This window comes from Cyanistes caeruleus, chromosome 11 (genome assembly GCF_971803275.1).
Source record: "Cyanistes caeruleus chromosome 11, bCyaCae1.hap1.1, whole genome shotgun sequence".
Taxonomy (NCBI): Eukaryota; Metazoa; Chordata; class Aves; order Passeriformes; family Paridae; genus Cyanistes; species Cyanistes caeruleus.
This window is the reverse complement of record NC_141711.1, coordinates 7,292,586-7,313,251: the sequence shown is the minus strand read 5'-3', so window position 1 is coordinate 7,313,251 and position 20,666 is coordinate 7,292,586. Positions and strand designations below refer to the sequence as shown.

Genomic DNA, 20,666 nt, shown 5'->3' with positions numbered 1-20,666 from the left:
CAGAGCACTGCCCCTATAGGCAACTTCTTTGCCACCCCATCTGTTACCCCAAATGCTACATCTTAGAAACAACACTGCTGTGAAAGATTAAAATATATTTTCTACCACTCAGATGACACCAAATCTTTTCTAGATGCCAAAATAGCTGCTTTGAAAAGAGTTGAAGAAATATCAATTAAGAGCTCAAAGACATAGAGAAGGATTTGCTCATCCTTATTGGGCCAACTCCAAAACAGATTGAGAAAAGAATTAAAATAATGAGGGGAAAATGATAGATATAGGGAGTAGCTACAGTGCTGGGATCACTAGAAGTGCACATTTCAAAATGAAGACACAGAACAATGCAGATGGGACGGCCCTCTGGAAGGCTATTTTTTGGGAGGGGTATATTTTCCTTCACCACTTTTAATGGTAATTTTTTCTGCTTTTTGTTGGTGTATTATGCTTGATTCTGGAGTTCTTTATGTTGCCTGTTTGTTACATCCTTAGACCATCTCTTGTCTCTCTTCGTGTAAGTCTTCTGTGATCAGGCATGGTAAAAATATGGAAATACTGTGATTGCTCTGCTTTTGGGTATAGGGGTAGAAGTGCAGCTGAAATTGTTATATTCACCTAGTACAAAGAAAGAATTCATTTCTCCCTATGGGGTGAAATCTTGGCTCTACTGACAGTGATGGGAAGGCTGGCACCGATTTCACTGGAGTCAAGTATCAGAGTCTGAGGCAAAGGAAGCAGAGGCTGAACCCAGCGATCTGGAGCATGCCACATTGCTCCCCTGAATTGGGGTCTGTGATGTGCTGGTGCTCAGGAGAACAGAAGGGATGATGGTAAACACCCAAAATCGCTGCCATGGTGCAATGAAGGGAAGAGTGAGCAGAGATCAGAGGTTCAGTGATCAGCCCCAAACCTCATGAGAGCACAGGCAGCAGATCCAGAGCCCAGGAGGATGAGGAGATCTTCCTTTGCATGGCAGAGGTAAGAAATAAAACACTTGCTGCTGAATGGGGATCCAAAGGAGCAGTAAATGCTGCTCCCCACAGCCCCAGAAAACCCCCCCAAGGTTTGATGAAAAGCAGTATTCAGGCAGATCCCAAACATCTTCAAGCAGATCCTGGCTCCTGATGAAGATTTGCCTGGCCCAAGCCGCTGACATGCAGCCAGCCTGGCAAAGGCAGCTGACAGCGATGACACACGGGGTGTCTGTCCCCAGGGCAGATAGGCGCAGCTCAGCGTGGCCTCACAGATTGTCTCCAATGACATGAGGAAACCTGGAGGGGACGATGGAGGAAGGGCAGAGAGCACAAGGAGCTCCACTGACTGTGTTCAACAAGCTGAACTGCTCTGATAAGGAGACACATCCCAGGCAGCAGCAGGGAATGCCAGGGGAGCTATGGAGCTGGGAAAAGCAGGGCTTGGTCAAGGCTGGTCACACATAGGCCAGTTGTCTAAAGGCAAATGCAACTTTTGAGAAAAACAGTTTTTGGGGGAAATCACACATTTCAGTAGCTGAATTTTCCCATTTATCATAGGAAGTCTAAGAAAATTTTTTCTTGGTGGCCTGCTTCATGGATCTCTTAACCTGACTCCCTCACATCATCTAGGTTAGGCTGGGTACTCTGAAGACCTTCCCCTGGTATGTGCTGTGCTGTATAATGCAAATTCTGTGAATGCTGATATATCATGGGCAATACAGCTCCAGCAGAGAGATGGCTGTGTGAGCTGGATGCTGGCAGTGGGTGGAGAAGTCTTGGGAAGAGTTGGAGGGCAGTTTCAGAAACAACACACACATCCAACTGAAAAGAATGAAGACCCATGCAAGTATGGGGCCCATACTAAGCTGGAACAGCTGAATACTCTTCTCAAAAGTCCAGGAAATATTCTGAGTGTGACTAAATCATCCATTTGTGGATAACGGGCAAGACCCCTCTGTAAGCTCTGCAGAAAGAGTTCTTCCCCCTCCCAACACAGAGCTCTCTGCCAGTAAACATCACTTCTACCATGGCTGGGATGAGTCAGCCAGGCTGTTTGTTTTCCTAGGGATGCCTGGCTCAGCCCATGACTGGGCTAACAATAGTGTTGTTTAACCTGGTTCCACAGAAAGGAAGTAATGCTGAATTATCCTCTGTGCCAGGGTAAGTCTTCCCTGTCACCTCCACATCCACGTTTGAAAACAACAAGAGGTGTGACGAGGCAAAACTGTGGGACCTTGCACGGAATGGCCTGTAGGGAATAAGAATTGCCCAGTGGCACACAGTGGACACAGCAGGCTTACCACGGGCTCACAGCTCCTCCAGCCAGCTCAGCACCGTGCTATCACCAACATTCCAAAGACACAGCAAGAATAGTGGGAGCCCTTTGCAGTTTTTGAGGGCAGTCTGTTTTTACACCATAATCAGGACAAAAACATGGCAAAGTAAGTCAAGAAGCACGTGAAACCAAGCATAGGTGAACACAGGCCATTATTCCGTTCCTTACAACACTGCAATGGGTGATTTGAAAGAAGATGGTTAATTGGTGATGCTCCACTCTGAAGAGGATGAGTCTTGGTGCTGAGGGGAGCTCCACCGCTCTGGTAGCTTCTAGCAAGGGCCTAAACATCTCCATAACAAGCAGAAGTGCGGCTGGTGGCTTTCTTGAAGAAAAACATTGTTAATCATTTTCAGTGATGGCCTCTCACCTCTCCATGAGTTTAAATCAACGGCCACAGCTCTCTCACTAGGCCCAAGACTGCACAGAGACAAACCAGCAGCAAGCCAACCTCTCAGACATGCATGGATGGGGATGGTCTTCCTAGGGTCAGCCATGCGTGGGGAGCAGAAGCTGCATGCCAAAGTCACTGCCTGCCAGAGCAAGGACCTTGATGGAACCAGTGAGGAACCTGCTGCAGGTCTGACAATGCTCCCACCAAGCCTACTTGTACCACTTGGGTATCTGCAGGTAAAGTGCAGCCTTCCCCCACCCCATCCTTACCTCAGGGGACGTCCACAACTGTTCCTCCTAGCCCTGTCACCCTCAGGAAGGTGACAACTCACTACTGCTAGTGGCATTTACTGGATCTCAGTCCTTCAGAGGAGATTGGCCCTTGTGTGTGGTACAAGGAGTAGGGCAGTGAGAAGAGCACCATGGTGGAGGGGGAACATGGAGGGCAGGATTTGAGACCCACAGCCTCCCTGCCAACTGCTCAGCTGTGTTCCCAGGCTGCTGCTTTTAACAGCAAGGCATTCAAGATCTCCAGGGACTGCACAGCTGGAAAAGGCTCTTGGCACAGCATGGTCTTTCTGCTGAAGGAGCCCACCACAACACCCCAGTGTGCCACCCTGTGCAACAGTAGGAGGGCTGCAGGTCAGAATCTGTCCCATGCCATGTTCAGGACAAGTCCTCTGTTTCAGGACGCTCTAGAAAGGATTCATCCTGTTGTTTTCTCAAAAATTAAGAGCCTCTTCATCCTCCTCACTGAAACCGCTAAAAATTAATTGCTCAGGTTGCATTGTTATTCATTATTTGCTATTTAAGCCCTTACAGTACATAAGAGCCCCCAAGCACTGCACCCCAGTCAAAGGCTACAAGCTAACCTGAAACGTCTCAGCGTCACTGTCCTACAGTGGGCAACAAGCTGCAACTGCTGCTCATGGGAGTACTCAGGATGGGCATGCAACTCTGTGAGCATGGACAGACTGCAGCAGCACTGCAGTTACCCACACAGTCCCATCTGTTACCTGCTTGGGACCCCTGCTCATAAAGAGACACAAAGCTGGGCCACAGTTATTCCTGCTGGGACTCCATTGACATGGGAGGTGGTACCAGTCATCTTTTCCCTGTTCTTTCATCCAGAAGACTCTGGAAGGCAGTGCAGGAGGCTGCAAAACACTGCTCTCTACTTCACATTCCCACACTGGAGTTTTTCTTTGCAGGAAGAAACATTTTAAACATTGCAAACAGAAATGATAAAGACATTGCGACTGGAGAAGAACAGCCGTCAGCTCACTGCAGGCAGCCTCTCAAAAGAAAATACCTCTGGGCCAAATTCAAACCTGGTGTAAACAGAAGTTAATCTTCCAGCAACAGGGGGATTAGCCCCCAGTCACACTAGCTTTGACTTTGCTGCTTGATGTTTATATCACTAGAGACCAAAGAATATACTTGCCAGACAAGAATAGGAATCATTAAGTCTGTGGTCCAAAGTGAGGCGCTGAACCATCTCAAAGAGTGAAGCGTGGTCAAAGTTACAGGGATTGGAAGAGATAAATTCATCCATGCCATGCTTTTGAGCTCTATCTGCATCTGTTCATTTATACATATAGAGAAAGACACCATTTAGAGAGATATAAGACATTTTAGTTGACAAATATAACAGAAAAAAATATACAGTATGAAGCATGAAAGCCAAGTATTTCCTCTTCGCTCCATTGCCATTAAGTTTTCTCTTTGCAGGCTATACAGTACACTTCACCTCCCATTGTCAACTTGCATCAGTTATGGACTATATTATTGCATCTAGGCAAAAGATTTTTAGAATTAACATCTTGTCAACTGCTCATTATAGTGCATTTATTCTGTACTTAAAATCAGAACACAAACGCACAAATTCACTCTGCATCTTACAATAGGCTATGAGTTAACAGAATTTTGGCTCACATAAGTAAATTAGCCCCTATTTAGATAGTTGTGGTTAATTGTAATAATAGATTCTGCCATTCTAATGAAGTTACAGCTTTTTTTCTCTACATTTACTAGGTTTTCTAGGTATCACACCAGTTACGTTGCTCTTTCTCCAAATGCCAATGTTTGTCTTCCCCACGGCAATTTTTTTTCCTAACAGCAACTTTAAATGCTACCTCACTGAAATAAAAAGATGCTCTTTTAAGCATTGCTAAGAAGTTAAATTGATATGTAGTTTGTTGTCACAGAGGCAGTAACCCGACAGTGCGTCGGAGCTGCCAGTCATCCCGATGGAGAGACTGAATTTCCTCTGCCTAGATTACAAGCTGCCATTTTTGGGTGAATTAACAGCCTCAACGTATTCACACTTCTCTGCTTTGGGTGACGTTTATGGGCACTAACTCCTAGGGGCTAATTAATTAATCTCAACGTGGTTAACTAAACTACACCGAATTCAGCAGTTGAAATGAAGCCTCCAAGCCAGCCTGGGTGCGGCCAGCCAGGACCCCGCTGGGAGCAGGTTTTGTTCTGGCAGCGGCTGGGGAATTAAAGGACACCTTTCACTTGGTTTTGTCTGTGCTCAGCTTCCTACTATATGGGTTCTTGCCAAATCCTCGACAAAGAAAATAGGATTTAAATCCTTCCCCTGTTTATAGCCTCCTAGGGGAACTGGGTGGCCTTGAAACAATGTGGCTGAAAGGACACAAAAATGCAGTTTTCCGCAGCAGGAGTATATGGTAATTGTATTTGTTTTAAAACAAAATCCCTCTTTACTAGAAAAAAAAAACCCACTAAAAATCTTTAATTAAAAGGAAAAAAAAAAAGTTTTAAATGAGAGTGAGCATGTTCTTTTATATATGTTTTTCTATTCAATATTTAGCTGTGAAGGATGGCATGTCTTTCCAAATACCTCATTTGTGTCAGTGCTCTCATATAGTAATGATCATTGGTAGCAATCTTTACATTTTCTGTATAGTCTGTCGTTATCTATATACAAACTGTATAAATAACATCACTCACTGGAAAGAAATCAGACAAATTGAAACATGTAGCATTTCAATTAGCTGCTAGCAATACTTAATTCAGCTGTAGCTGGCAATTTTCCTCACTATAACCCCGCTGAATAAACACTGATGTTTTTCCTACAGAGGATTAATTTTGGAGGGTCTGCTCCCCTGTTTCGCTGGATGTGCTGGGTCCTGCTGCCTCCCTCCCAGGACCCAAATCCCACCCCTGCCTCTGCTGTGCATTCTGCACCAGGACAGAGGCAGCTGCTGACGGTGCTGAGTGAGGTGGCAGCACGAGGGCTGGCTCAGGGGATGGGAACAATCTCCCTGGGGAGCGCATCACCTCCATGGCACCTCTTCAGCATCCCTGGGCATGGGATGTGAAGCCCACCCAGCCCTGTGGCCTGCAGCACAGACTGGCTCCTGTCTGTTTTGACAGCTTTCTGCCCCATTGTCTCTGTCCCTTTGGGCCAAGATGGATTTGATTGCATTCACTCCCAAAGAGTTCAGCTTTGCTGTTTTCATACCATCCCCAGTGCCCGGAAAATGTTTTAACAGCTATTATCAGACTATTTTTAATGGCTTGCTGCTCTGCCCAGCTCCTCGGAGTTGACTGCAAGCTGACAAATTGGCTGGAGGCCTTCATTTGCCAGCTTTGCTCAGAGATTTTATTACTTTTCAATTAGAAGCCCTGATACACTGTCAATCCTCCTGCTCAGCCAACGAGGCTCTGAGAGCTGAGTAAATCAGCTGGAAATTGGAAGAGTCCTCTAGCCCTTTAGCTGGTGAACCTTTTTGAGCATATGTGCTAGAAAGCATGTTTGAAATTAGTATTTTTTATTCCAGGCTAATAAGCTTTTTCCCATATTACATTCTCTGAGCAAGGTGGGCACACAGCAGACCTGCTGGTGGGAACCGGCTGAAGCGCTGCCGGATTCCACAGAGCTGAGGGTCTGGCTGGGCTTTTTACAATCTCCCTGCCCAGGGCAGGGGGCACAGACAGTTCCCTGACAAGTGTGAGAACAGACACAGTGATTAAATATCCTCCACAACTGTCCATAATCTGGGGCAATTTTACTTTCATTAAACACTTTGAAGCCGCATCTTCCGTTGGGTGCCTGCTCGAAAGCCCATTTGCCCCAAATCTCTCCTCATCAGAACAACCACATGAAGAGAGAGACATCAGACATGGCACTGTGTGAGCTCAAGTGACCAGAAAAGCATTATGCACATGACTTCTGCTCAGTCAGTGATTTAAAATGTGGATTTCTGCCATGGGAAGGAGGATGAGCAGCTACAACTCTCCCTGCATAGCCCAGCGCCACAGCTCCTGCATGGCCAAACCATTTTGCACCAGCAGAGATGCAGGGCTGGGTGGGTGCACACCACCCACACAGGGGATACAGCTGTCATGATGTGAACTGGAGATGTCTGTGGAGAATGGTAATACAAATGTGTATTTCTTTTAAATGAAATATCAGCTCTGGGCCAGATGCTTCACTGGGCCAAAATTCTTAAAAATAATAAGGAGCAGGTTAAAGAAATCAATACTATACTAAACTCACCTTTCCTTAATTATTCTAAATAAACATCCCACACACCTTGCAATTTATTTTTGCATTTTGATTTTTCCAATGGGCTCACTTTTAAAAATGAAATTCATTAATCAAATTATATCAAAAACATTAAACTTTGTAGGCAACAGAAAAAGAAAAGAACAAATCTAAATATATTATGACTCTGCTTCAGAAAGATATGGCAATTTAAAATAATGCCAACATCTGCATATGAAATAAGTTTTACGTATAATCCACCTTCTTTCAAAATGGCATATACAGTTTGAATGTGATTTTAAACAAAGTACAAAATGATAATGGCTAATATTCACACCCAAACTGTACAGCAAATTTTTAAGTACTTTAAATTAATTGTTTCAGTCAAATACAGCTGCTTTTTTGACCCTGCTCTGTTATTCTAGCTAAAAAGGAAGGAGAAACCAAAGAAAGAAAGTTATATGATGCTCCAGTAATTTGCAATCCCTTCCCAAGGTGCTGTGCCAAACTCGCTGGTGTTTCTTTGTTCGGGGCCCCAGCTGAAATGCTGCTGCAGGCCCACAGAAGTTATCTTACATATTTAGACAAGCTGCACACAACTGCAGCTGAAAGGTGTTCGATGGTGGTCTCAGGAGGGAGGCTGCCAGTGGAGGGACGTGGCCAGCACAGGCTCCACAAACCTTTCTTCTGCAAAACTGCAGACTCTGGCCTTTTATGTAACATTTGGTCCCCTACATTATTGCCTTTTTTTAATAATGCTGGGTTTATTTTGTCCATTTTTATCCAGTTTGCATTTTGTGCTAACTCCATTAACTGGACCCCTGTCATACACACCCTCTCAAAATGTGTTTGAAATCAGAGTCTTAAAAATCTGCCAGTGTCAGGAACACAACGATTTCAACAGTAACAAGAGCCATGAAAACCAAAGGACTGTCCCACTGTTTGGTTCTCTGAGGGCTGTATATTTCTCTTTATCTATCTATTATTTAAAAAAGAAGAGACAAACCAGTCAGATCTCTCATTCTTTTTTTTTTTTCTTAAATGTATTTTCCTGCTCTCTGCATTTCTTTTGCTCCAGCAATAATTTTGGCAGATTTTGCTTTGAGAGCAGTGAAGTTAATAGTGGGGGACAAGCTCCATAAAAGAATTCTTGTTATAAAAGGCTTTAGGTAGCCATTTTATTGTAAGAATTTCTTACTCCAGAATTGTTTCTTTTCGTTAATGAGTGACTTTGTCTTAGTACCAAAGGCAACTGAAAATCTAATAAATTTTACAACACATTTCCCTGTTGCAAGAACAATAAAAATCCACCAAACAAACAAAAACCCAAACAACTGTAAATTAAAAGGTGACTTTGTATCTTACTCATCTGGAAAATGTGTGCTTGTCATATCTGCTTGACATTACAAGAATGAAGATGTGGTTTGGACAGTAACAAACAATGACACTAGTCAACCTCATCAGGAGACATGAAATAAAGGAATGACAATGATTGATGGCAGCTATTCATTTACAGATATTTCTAGAAAAGTCTTTGCTGGCCTGGCCGGGCAAAGCGGGAGAACTTTTCCAGCAATGCACCAGGGCGGACGGCTCACGGAGCACCCGCTGCAACCCACTGCCTGTCCTGAGGGGCAGCAGGGTCCCCTCCTGCTCACAGACACATTTGGGCCGTGGCTTGTTAAAGAAATACCCAAGGAAGTGTCTGAAAACCCCATTTGGTTTGCCTGTGTGAAGCAAGAGACTTCTCCAGCAAACAGCCGTGTTCTGGCGGGGGAAACGCTAAATCCCTGTACCTGGATTAAAAAGCCGGGTGGACTGTGAGTTAGCTGCTGGCAGTGCTAGCTGGTGACTCACCACATCCCCTCCTCACTGTGCACTGTGCCACTGCCACCTCTGAGAAGTGATGTGTGTGTGCTCAGGGATCTGCAAACCTGCTCCCCAAACCTGCTCCCCAAGCCTCCTCCCCAAACCTGCTCCCCAAACCTGCTCCCCAAACCTCCTCCCCAAACCTGCTCCCCAAGCCTCCTCCCCAAACCTGCTCCCCAAACCTCCTCCCCAAACCTGCTCCCCAAACCTGCTCCCCAAACCTGCTCCCCAAACCTGCTCCCCAAGCCTCCTCCCCAAACCTGCTCCCCAAACCTGCTCCCCAAACCTGCTCCCCAAACCTCTTCCCCAATCCTGCTCCCCAAACCGGCTCCCCAAACCTGCTCCCCAAACCTGCTCCCCAAACCCGCTCCCCAAACCTCCTCCCCAATCCTGCTCCCCAAACCTCTTCCCCAATCCTGCTCCCCAAACCTGCTCCCCAAGCCTGCTCCCCAAACCTCCTCCCCAAACCTGCTCCCCAAACCTCCTCCCCAATCCTGCTCCCCAAACCTGCTCCCCAAACCTGCTCCCCAAACCTCCTCCCCAAGCCTGCTCCCTGTGCGGAGCTGTGGCCACCGCAGCAGCCTCAATTCGCCCCTCAGCTGCAAAGCCATGAGTTCTTTCTTCTCCCTTTCATATTATTGCATGTTGGAAGATAGTTTTAAATATAATGGGCTAGTTTTAAATATAAAGGGCTGTTTACTCCTGTGGCTTATGGCTTTTCCCCTGCTGCAAACCAATTCTTTTCTGCTTCAGTTAGAATTTTAATAAATTGTTATAAATGCTCCTGTAAATCACCAGACACACCAGGCACTGAATTGCAGTCTAAGTTTTCTAAGGATTGGTAGTTAGATGAATAAGAATTTGTAGTATACACTTACATAATTCCTTGTGTGGCAAGTTAAAAACACAGTTTTAGAAAAGCTATTTATAATATAAAACATTGTTTCACAGCATCTTTATAACTATTTAAAAATATTTTGAATTGGATGGCTGCAGAAACCTGTGAATTTGTAATTTATAAGTTAGAGTTCCAGGCTTCTTAAAGCTTGTAGAAGAGATTTACAGGCTAGTTTTAAATTCATGCAAGTTATGTGAGATTGATTTAACATCTTAATTCTGCAATCCTGCAATGAAGCATCTGCAAGTTGACAATATAGAAGATACAGCAGCGTTCTCATGATATCTTTAACTATCTAAAAAAAGTAAAGCAATTAAAGCACAAAACTAATAATCTAATAAGATAGCGATGCATTGTAGTGCAAATACATGTAATGTTGCCAAACCCAGGTTCATTCATTCTTTCATTCATTCACTCTTTCTTTCTTTCTTTCAAAGTGGCAAAAATCTGTATTTCATCAAAATTAAACTTTTGTGGGGTTTTTTTGGTTTTTTTTTTCAGTAAAATTCGATAAGAATTCTCTTTGGAAATCCAAACATTTAGAAAAGAAAATAAAGAAAGAAAAAAGAAAGTGTCTGCTGAGAAGGAATTCTGCCTGCTACCCAGGGGGATATTTGTACACACACGCACATACTCACACATAGGAAAAAAGAAGAAAAAAAAGAAATAAAAGGAGGAGGAAGGAAAAAAGGAGTCTTGTTGATGGCCAAGAGGGATGACACCGCCTGTTCCTTCTCATAATTGCATTCAGATACTCCGGATACATATTTGCCAGCTCTCGTGACCCACTGATGTTATTCCCTCCTAAGGAAAGCAGGCACTCACCAGATATTACAGAAGATTTTAACACCAATGAAGGATTTGTGTTGGGTGTGTTTAGGACTGTGCAAACTAAGGAGAAGCTCTCTTACAGCACAGGTCTGGGCTTTTATCTTTTGCAAAGTAGGTATACCAGTGGGAAAAAGTAAAATAGCAATTCCCCTGGCTTATTCTTTGACTAGCACAGCTTTGATTGCTGACTGAGACCCATGCCAAAACAATAATTTATGATAATTTTGGGGAACAGCAGCATCCCTCCATGGAAAATGCATTTAAGAGTGAGTAGGCCAGCATCTCCAAATGCAGGGTGACCCAGAGAGCTGCCACTTGCTGCTGAAATCCTTCCCCTACGGAGTTAACAGGAGAGGTAACTAATCCAACCTCGATGATTCAGGGCTTTTTCCACAGGGCATGTGTGGAGGGGTTTCTGGGGTCTCCTCTGGAGTACTGCACCTTCTCTGGGTCTCCTGGGGTCTCCTGTCCTATCTTTCTATACTTTGAAGTGTCCATGGTTAGCCCCGCACTCTGGTGCGCTGCACCAAGCTAATCATCGGCACGGAGAGAAAGGATATTGTCAGAGTGCAAAATGATCTGTTTTCAGGCAGGAAGCAGTCAACTAGATGTAATTTCCATGAAACAAAAGAAGGTATTATTTACAGTTTTATTGTGATGTTAATTAATATTTACATCTTGGAATGAAAAATAGAAATGTTAATGATTGGCTTTACTAAGAGGATCACTTGATGCCAATGTGAAAGCCAGGGAGAGAAGGCAATTATGCAAACATCACATGCATCCCAATTTCAGTATGGAAACTTACATTTCAAATCTCAATTCAGGAAAATAACATGGAAAGTTTGTACTACAAAATCTAAACATGAGAAAGATTTAAGAGAAAAAAAAAAAAAAAAGCACATTGCATATGTCAGATAATCTAGTCTGATTATCTGAGCTGTGCTAGCTACAGGGAAGCACTTACCCTTGAGTCCAGCTAGAAGTTAGCAGGGTAAGAAGGAACAAACCAGAATAACATAAAGACTAGCAACAAGGCTCAGGAAAGCAGACAGGAGCCCTAACCTAGCAGCTAAATATTTGGGTTCAAGCAAAGAATGAAAAAGAAACTTAAAGAAAATCAACCAAAAAGAAAACCACTTACAGCTGAAAATTTCTCAAGCAGCTCAATAAACCTTGCTACTTATTATGGGAGAACAAATCATCACAAATTCTCAAAACAACCAACTCACTGTATATGGTGTGATTAACAGTTATTAAATATAAACAGACATTAAAAACTAAATATAGCCACAAATGATACGTAAAACAAGTACACACCAATCTTTCATGTTAAAAAAAAGGGCTTCAAGAAAAAAAAAATGTTGAGCACGTTTGGGAATTTTCTTTGATACATCACTAACACAGAACAAACAAAGATTGGTGCTTTCAGACAAGTGACCACTTTTATGAAGCTTAAATATTGCCAAAAGGTGTAAAATGTATTGGCAGCATTATTGACTATAATATTGTGAATGATTTCAACAGTAAACAAGAACAGTTTGGGGTTTTTTCTTTTATAATGCGAACACTGGAGAAAAGCACAGCTTTGTGTAAATGGAGTTTTTCTTTGAAATTGTAGCAAAACAAAAAAAGCAAAACTTTTCACTCTAACAGGTATTGTTCACCCACGCAAAAAGAACTGTAAGTCATACAAAAATTAATGAATAGCAGGATCTATTTTTTTTTTTTCAGTACTTAAATTGCAAATAAAATAAACTCCACCCTGGTTCGGAGCTGTCTGTTTACTTCTAAGTCAAGCGCTGCCATCGAACTGTGGATGAGAATTCAGGTGCCGCTCAAGCTTTACATTTACTGAATCAAAAGAGGTGGGAACCAAACGGAATGCACTATTTCTCCCAAGTTTCCCAAACAGCAAGATAAGTGCTTCCCAAGTTTCTGTGCAACAGACAGCTCCATGCCAGGCACGGAGGGCTGGATTTTCTGTGCGTGTGCATGCATGCGCATGAGCCGTCTCGGACTGCTACGACATGGAAGCTGTAACAACAGTTACTCGTCAAATGGCTTAACATTTACTTCTTTGCACATCCTCATTCACCATAGCCTCTAATAAGCACAAAAAAAATTTTAAAAATATGACAGGTATAAAGATAAATGTACAAGAATAAAAATGTCTCACAGAAGTCCTTACCTTTCTGCAGGCAAAAAAAAAAAAAAAAACAAACCAAAACCCAAACCCCAAAGCGAAACACCCAAGCCAAATAAAAAACCAATAACAAACTTAGACCCTTTTAAAAATGCAATACTTGGTATGTTCGGATTTCAAGACTGAAGGAGCTGAGATATTTGTGCATTTAAGACTCCCCATATGTGGCTTGCATGACTCACTGTTGCTTCAGATCATTTAACTGCTGTGCCCCATGACTTTTGCAATGAACACTGCCATGTATAGATGTTGAAATATGAAAAATGAGCAGCCTTTCCCGTTGAGATGAAGGTGTATTATGGCATGTTGCCCTCCTCCTCTTGTAGGATGTGCACAAAGACCTGTCAGAGGGATCTAGATTCCAAAGGGGGAGGAGGAAGGAAAACCAAGGACAAAACCCACTAGCTCAGAAGATGATCAAATAGTAAGTCATCACACTGATGAACTGATGACCCAACTAGTTTCTCTCTCCCAGGCTTTGGCACAACACATTCAAGAGGGCTTCCCAGCTCTTGCAGCAAAAAGGGGAGACTGACGCTGTGCAACTTACAGAAAAATACATTGTGGATGGAAAGAGGGTGGTGGTGTTATAAAAAGCAAAATGATCCAGATTTGGAGCTGGTATTGGCATGAGAACAAGTGAGAGAAACTGAGGTCAAATCCTGACTCCCTCAAATGCCCTGGAGGGCCCAGGGGGTGAAATCTTGTCTGTTTTCACCAGAAGCAGGGAAGAGGGAGCCCTGCCTCCTGGCAAGTGAGCGAGATGCAAAAACAAGGTCATGCCTGTGGCATCTCTATAGCTCTGAGCACAGTCAGGCTGAGAGTCTGGAGGACCACAAGCAGCACAAGGCTCTGATGGACATGCTGAACTGTGTAGATGCAGACTTGACACCTGGACCCAGTCACTGACTTCCCTGAGCTGTGGCAAGGATTAGGACAAGTCAACAGCCCCTTCTCCACCCCAGGTACCTTAAGCAGAGAGGTTCAGCTCTCCCACACAAACAGTGCTTGGCTGTGCAAGCAAATCATACACCCAAGTGTCCACAGCCCTGGGCAATCCCTTTTTCTCCTCAAAATCCTGGCAGATTTTGCTACAGCTGCTATGATGTGTCTTGGAAACCAACACTTCACCTGACCCTTCATATTGGTCTGGTGAACTGAAAAATCTGTAAATATCAGGAATTTACGCAGGAGAAAATTTCTCCAAACTTGATGTCTGCAGGGATGAGAGAAGACTGGAGGGAAAGGTGTTTGCTCGGTTTGATGTTCTCTGCTCTCATCCTGCCCTGCAGGGATCATGCTGGGATGAACAGGAGTGCATCCTCTATGCACCAACCCCACAACTAAGAGCACCCTTCAGATTCACTTGTTAGGAGAGGCAGGCACAAGCAGAATCCCTCTGTTGCTCTCCCTTGCTATGCTTTGAAGGCTTTTAGCATGTGAAAAAGCAGCAGCAGAAGGATCTGTGCCTGCTATTTCTGAGAACTCTGATTAAACATTCTGGGCAGAGGGACACAAACCCCTGGGAATGCTCTTGGGTCAGCACAACTCAGCCGGGCCTAGAGGCTTATCACAGCCAGTAAACGTTCACTTGCAAGAGGTCAATTCCTCCCATTCTGGCTTTCTGAGAGGTGTCCTTCCCTCTCAAACCTAGTTCTTTACACCTTGCACTCCCAAAGTCAGTGACTGCAATGAAGAGGATGAGGATCATGGAAATGAAAACACTGACTATAGGTCACCACACTATGTTTCACCTGCAGCAGCAGCAATGCAAGGCAGAAGGGAGGCCAGAACACACAGGCATGTGGAAGATAGAAAAAAATGAAAAAGCAGCAAGCGGAGGTTTTCTGCTGTAGCACTGGTCATACAGCTGTATGTCTTGTACTGTTACTTTCTATAAATACAGACATGAAGAAGTTAAACAAATATAAAAGATGGTCAAGTGCTATTGATAAGGAAAGCTCAGATTTTCTGAGTTCCTTACAACAATATACTCCATAACTGCTTTACAGAGACTATTTAAAAAAAAGTTGAAATCTATTTTAATGAGAAAAATTCTCTAATTATTTACCACTTTTCCTTATTTTCCTTATATTTAATGATATTAATTCTTAAATTTTTCTGAAACTAGCAAGAACTGCTGCATGTTACATAACAAAGGGGCTGCAGATGATTGAGACCTTCAAGAAAAATGAGCGAAGAGGCATTTGTGTGGTTTATAATCAAATTACATTTGCAAGAGAAAAGAAATTTCTCTAAATTTCAGATGAAGCAAAATGTGTATAACTGCATAGGACATGCAGCATAGCTACGACTTAAAAGATGATTGCTTTAAATTCACATCTAACTGGCCTGCAAAGCAACCTGTTAAAAATACCATATGTTTTCCTACAGTTGAATATTCAACAGGAGACCTCTTTTTGTGTGTGCATTTCATACTTGCAAGATTTGCACCTGTAGTTTTGAGCACGTGATGCATTTGACAGACAGCTAATGGTGCTAATGAATTGCTCTGATCTGGGTGTGCAATTTATTGTGTGGGGGTAAAACACGTGTCTGCGGAAAGCAAGGTGGGTCTCAGGCTCTCAGATCCCAGTCTCTCTCCTCCATCAAGTATTGCACTTTAAAATACCCATTGACAAGTTCCCCAAGGAATTTTGTTTCTTGGGTTTGGCTCTGTCAAACACACAGGTTAACTGCTTCTGGATCTACTGATATAAAAAGCAGCTTTATGATAATGAAAAAACATTTTGTTTTGAAATCAGAAACATGTGTGTGAATATTGATTTACATCAGTGCAGAAAATCTTTCCATCAAAGACTTTGGCTGTCTAGGAGAACTTATTTACTTACAAAATTGAGAGATTGGAGCATCTATCTGGGGTACATTTCCTCCTTTAGCATTTAGCTTTTGCACTTGGGTAGGTGGCACAGGTTTGTGAGACTGGCCAGTGGCTCGGTACATGGCTTGGACCCACAGGATACGGTCCTGCTCATCGTCACTCGCAAAAATCACCGTGTCTCCTTCTTTCACAGCGTTGAAGAATGTTCTGCCACCATCCAAACCTGGCAGGAAAGGAAGTGACAATGCAGTTTCACAGACTTTGAGGACAGCCAGAAGATCTTCCCCGGTCTCCCACCCCACCACTGCTCTGGTGTGTCATCACCCAGTCCCATGCTGCTCCCAGCTCTGTCCCCTCCTCTGCACCAAACTCACCTTCAACAGTCCACAGGTCCCCAGGTAATCCAATTACTAAAACATGCCCCAACACCCTCAGATTAATTGCTTCTCTCACCTACAGCTCCATCTGTGCAAGTCCCATGTGGGTACCACTGGATCCCAATTAAAAATGGGGTTCGAGTGGGAGGCTCCCCATTAGACTGAAAGCATCAGTGCTCACAGTGCAGAAAAAGGTTCTTGGGTGATATCCTAATTTCTATCTTTGCCCTGATTTGGCACCCATCTTCCCATCTCCCTGATATGAGAGTTAAACTGGAATAAGGGTCTTGACAACCAACCTACATACTATATCTTTTCTCATCTCCTCTGGGGTACCATTACCCAGGGCGTGGTGAGGATCACCATGCTCAGCATGCTGCCTCACTGAAATAAAGGAAAAAAATGGTGCTCATCCACTTGAAGAAGGGTCTCAACCACCACCAGGTACCTCCAGGTAGCAGGGGCTTTCTGTCCCTGCCCCTTCCATGCACTGACATCCATCCTAGAGAGAACAGGGCAGGCAAAAATGCTGGCTTGGTCCCATAAATATTTTCTACAATAAAGACAAGCATAGCTGCAAGCCTTTAATTTAGGGAATATAATCTGAAGGCACAGGTTAGAATCATTACTCAATTTGAGCATTCAGCTCACAATTAAATTTCATTGGGATTTAAGTGTCTAATTCACTTAGGCTCCCCAGAAGAGATGAGTCTTTCCCTCCTTTGGTGCAACTCCTAGCTTAGTCCCTTAGCTCTATTTATAGTAAAGTCATGCATAGCTAATGATCAGTATAAACACAAACATATTTAGAATAATGCTGATCACAGTTCAGCTGCAGGCAGGGAGAGGAAGAGAGAGGACTCCCTTTGGAGTGGTGAGCGCAGCACCCGTGGGAGCTGCCAGCCCCGTACCTGGCTGTGGGTCGGTGTAGTCCACAGTGTATCCGTCGAGCTGCAGCAGCTCTTGAGGTTCTGCTTTTTTCTCCCGGTAGCTGCACATAGCAAATGTATATTGACTAACCTGAGGAAAATCACAAAGCTAAGATGGCACCGGGTGACCACCACAAGGCAATCCGAAGCGCTTACGAACGCTGCACGCCGACAGCGTGTTTGCAGGGGCTGGGGGTGGTGGGGTAATTTGGATGCTCTTTGCCCATTAGAGACAGACTAAACTTTTTACCAGGCTTTTGCAGAGCCCTCTCTTAGCACACCCTGCTGCAGCACGCATCTGATTCTCCGCATCAGTACGTACAGCGGTTTAATTTCCTCCAAAAGATGAAGCTCCACGGTTTAAAACCCTCTATCATTCATCCCCAGACAAGTGCAAGAGTGACACCCTGTCACAAACAATGTGAGCTAAATTGCTAGGTGCCAGTCATATTAAAGCAATCTTAAGATCCCACTGATCTCGGCAGTTGTTGTCATCAGTGCTGTAAATGGCAGCTCTCACTCCTCTGAGGTACCATCTGCATGACACGATACATTCAATGTCAAGCTCTTGACGGAAGCCGACTCAGCTGCGGGGGCTCTGCCAGGCTCCCGAATCGCCTTTAGGAGCCCATCAGGCCGCATCAAGAGCCCGCGCGTACTCGGCGTGCCGCGATCTGGATGGTCGGCAAGGAGCTCATCCAGGGAGGAGAGGAGAGGATTCTCCGTGCCCCAGGCTAGGAACTCACAGGGAAATTTACTGTCAAATGATTTCAAATGACTTTGTTAAGGTTGTGTCACATTCTGGACGCCTGACGTAATTTTATTCGTCTGGACATTTTCTTGACCTCTGGAGGAAACTTTAAAACTCTGGTGGGTGGCAATGAATTGTGCTTGTCATTTTTTGGAAGTTGGGAGAGATCCTGAAAGATGGGAGCATGGCTGGGCTGGGGAGGGCTTGCCTTCAAACTCCAGCCAAATTTCTCGGCTACAAAGATACCTGCAGCACTTATTTTGGTGTCATCTCTCACTAATAAAATGTAATTTATTGAAGTCGGGGGACCCATCTATTGGCACAGCGTCTCCCAGTCGCCACTCGGTTTATTGCTGCCCTCTATGGGATTCTGCTCGCTGCCAGCCTGCTCCAGCAGCCCTGCCTGCACCGAGCCTTCCTCCAGGAACAGCTCCAAAAGCTACCTAAGAATAAACTCTATCATTAACACATTTGTGGGAGTAAGACTAAAAGTGATGCTTTAAGCATCTTGCATCCTCCTTAAAACTACCAGCACTGACGGAAGATTGACAAGTAGCAGACCAATAGCAGGAGCACACCAGTGCATATTCCCTGTTCTGAACTTTGCATGCCTACCATCGTATGGGCAACACAAAAATTAAAAAGATTAACACGAAGGAATCTAAAAATAACCCAGTGCCCCACAGCACAACATTCAGACTCCTGTGGTGCTCATTCAGTCGTACTTGCAGTATGTTGCTGCCATCTCCTGGAGAAACTCTGGAATGTGCTTTATTTATGGGAAAATCCTAGAGATCTCGTCTGAGCGGTAAGGATTTGATTTCTCTGTGTTAGACAGCCTGAACTTCAGGGACTGCATGATAAATGCAATTCCTGAAATGAGCCAGTGCTAACCTACGCTGACATTTATTGAAAACCTTAATACCACTAATTCTTTTTTTCCTTCTCCTGTATGGTCTATAGCAACAGGTAAATTTATCAGTAGTTCAGCTGTTCTCTGACCCTAAACATTATGTCTGAATTTTGGTCTCTTCTTCATACACAATTCCACTCCTCTCTGGACCCAGGAAATATTCTTTTGCCCTAGCAATAAGACAAACACATCAGCACAGTGGCAACATAGGGAAAAAGGCATTTTAGAGCTTGTATTTCTCACGTTAAAGGTTATAAACAGCAGGTGTAGACAGTAGGCTCTGGTGGAGCCATCCTGGGACAGAGGCAAAGCAAACTGGTCTCTCCTGTTAGGATGCACAGGATTTCCTTGAAAGAACATTGTTACCAGAAGAGACCTTGAAGAGAAACCTACAGGTGGGTCTACAACATGCAGTGAGCCAGGTTCACATCCTACTTCTTTACTCACACAGCCCAGAAGCCCAAGCTCAGGAATGCCACAAAGCTTACTGGCAGGAGCAAGCAAGGATCAGGTTGGAGAGAGGACAAAGCTAATGATGGCCTCTGGAAGAGGTGCCAACTGTGCCATGTACAGTGCCTGCACCTAAACAACTCAAGCTACTGACTTCAAGGACTGACAGACCAGCCTGTGTGCCTTATCCTGCTGCCTAGAGCATTTACTGCTTGGGCTCAGACAGAAGTTGGTGCCATGGCCACAAAGTGAAATGTGGCTCCCTCCATTTACAGGCAGTGGTAAAGCCAAGCCCAAGAAAATGGGATTCTAGAAAGCTCAGTATGTCACAGCTGTGCTTTGCTGCTAAACAGCACCCCAGGGTCAAGAGGAGATTGCACTTGCCTTTCATCAGTCCCCCAAAATACTGTTTTACAGAGCCTGCTCTCTGTAAAGCTCAGAAATGGCCAGACAAGTGAAACAGTTAATAGCAGAAATTAATCTTACAGCCTGCTGAGTTCACTCTGAACCATAGCTGAGTATGAGAGTGAGCGAGCAGATGGGATGGGCAAGATGAATGGTTTGAGTAATTGGAAAAAACACAGCTACAGAGAGGAAACTGAAGGAAGACAGAGGAGAAATCTCTGCCCAGTAAGGGACAAACTCTCAAAGCAGCTGGGATTTCATCCAGGGACTCGATGACAGCCAGGAAAGGAGCATCTAAGGAAGCTGAACTGAGAGAAAGTAAAAGAAGGGAACTATTCCAAGGCACCCCTGGTTGGTTCATTACAAAAAAAGGGAAAACACTTGGAGAAATAATTTGAGACAAAAGAACATAAGGGAAAAAACGGTGGGGAAAAAGACAAAGAAATTCAGGAAAGGGGAAGCAGACAGCAGGAGACAAATGCCAAAGTTCACTATTCCCAGGCTACTAAATTAAATCTGACTTTCTTGGCACTTGACCATATTCTGTCACCAGCTAGACAATCCAACTGATTAATAAATACAGCAGATATGCATTAACTAGTCCTGACTTTGTCATGGTTTCTCCACCAGAGACTCCTGCTCTAGCAAGCACTGCTTTCCCCAGGATCCTGCTCAAACCTGTTAATTGTCATGCCTCACACTCTCAACTCAGTCATTTGCTTCCCCTTTTTTACTGTTGACACAACACCACCCTACTTGGGTTAAATTCTTAAATGGACCTTTTCTAAATTAACAGCATGCATTTTGTCCCAAGGGAGAGAAACCGTGTGAAGATACTGCCAGCTGTAATACAGCTTTCCACTTTGATGGGAGACTCTTGTCCTCTGGTTGCAGCTGTACGTTGCCTCCCAAGCCCTTTCCTGACACAAATGAGCAGAGGAAATGATCCAGCTTAAAGAAAAGAACGTGAAAACAA

The 20,666-nt window shown here is 44.1% G+C and overlaps 1 protein-coding gene across 16 annotated transcripts in view; it reads right to left on the bottom strand.

Moving 5' to 3' along the window:
• CADPS (calcium dependent secretion activator) overlaps positions 1–20,666 on the bottom strand; it is a 206,313-nt gene that overhangs the window by 81,382 nt on the left and 104,265 nt on the right. For all 16 annotated transcript variants that reach the window (XM_086846973.1, XM_086846974.1, XM_086846981.1 and 13 more), the window contains exons 10-12: positions 17,154–17,262; positions 15,876–16,088; positions 4,145–4,281 (exon numbers count right to left, since the gene is read on the bottom strand). In XM_086846973.1, coding sequence (XP_086703099.1) covers positions 4,145–4,281; positions 15,876–16,088; positions 17,154–17,262 — 459 coding nt within the window. The remainder of the gene's footprint in view (positions 1–4,144; positions 4,282–15,875; positions 16,089–17,153; positions 17,263–20,666) is intronic.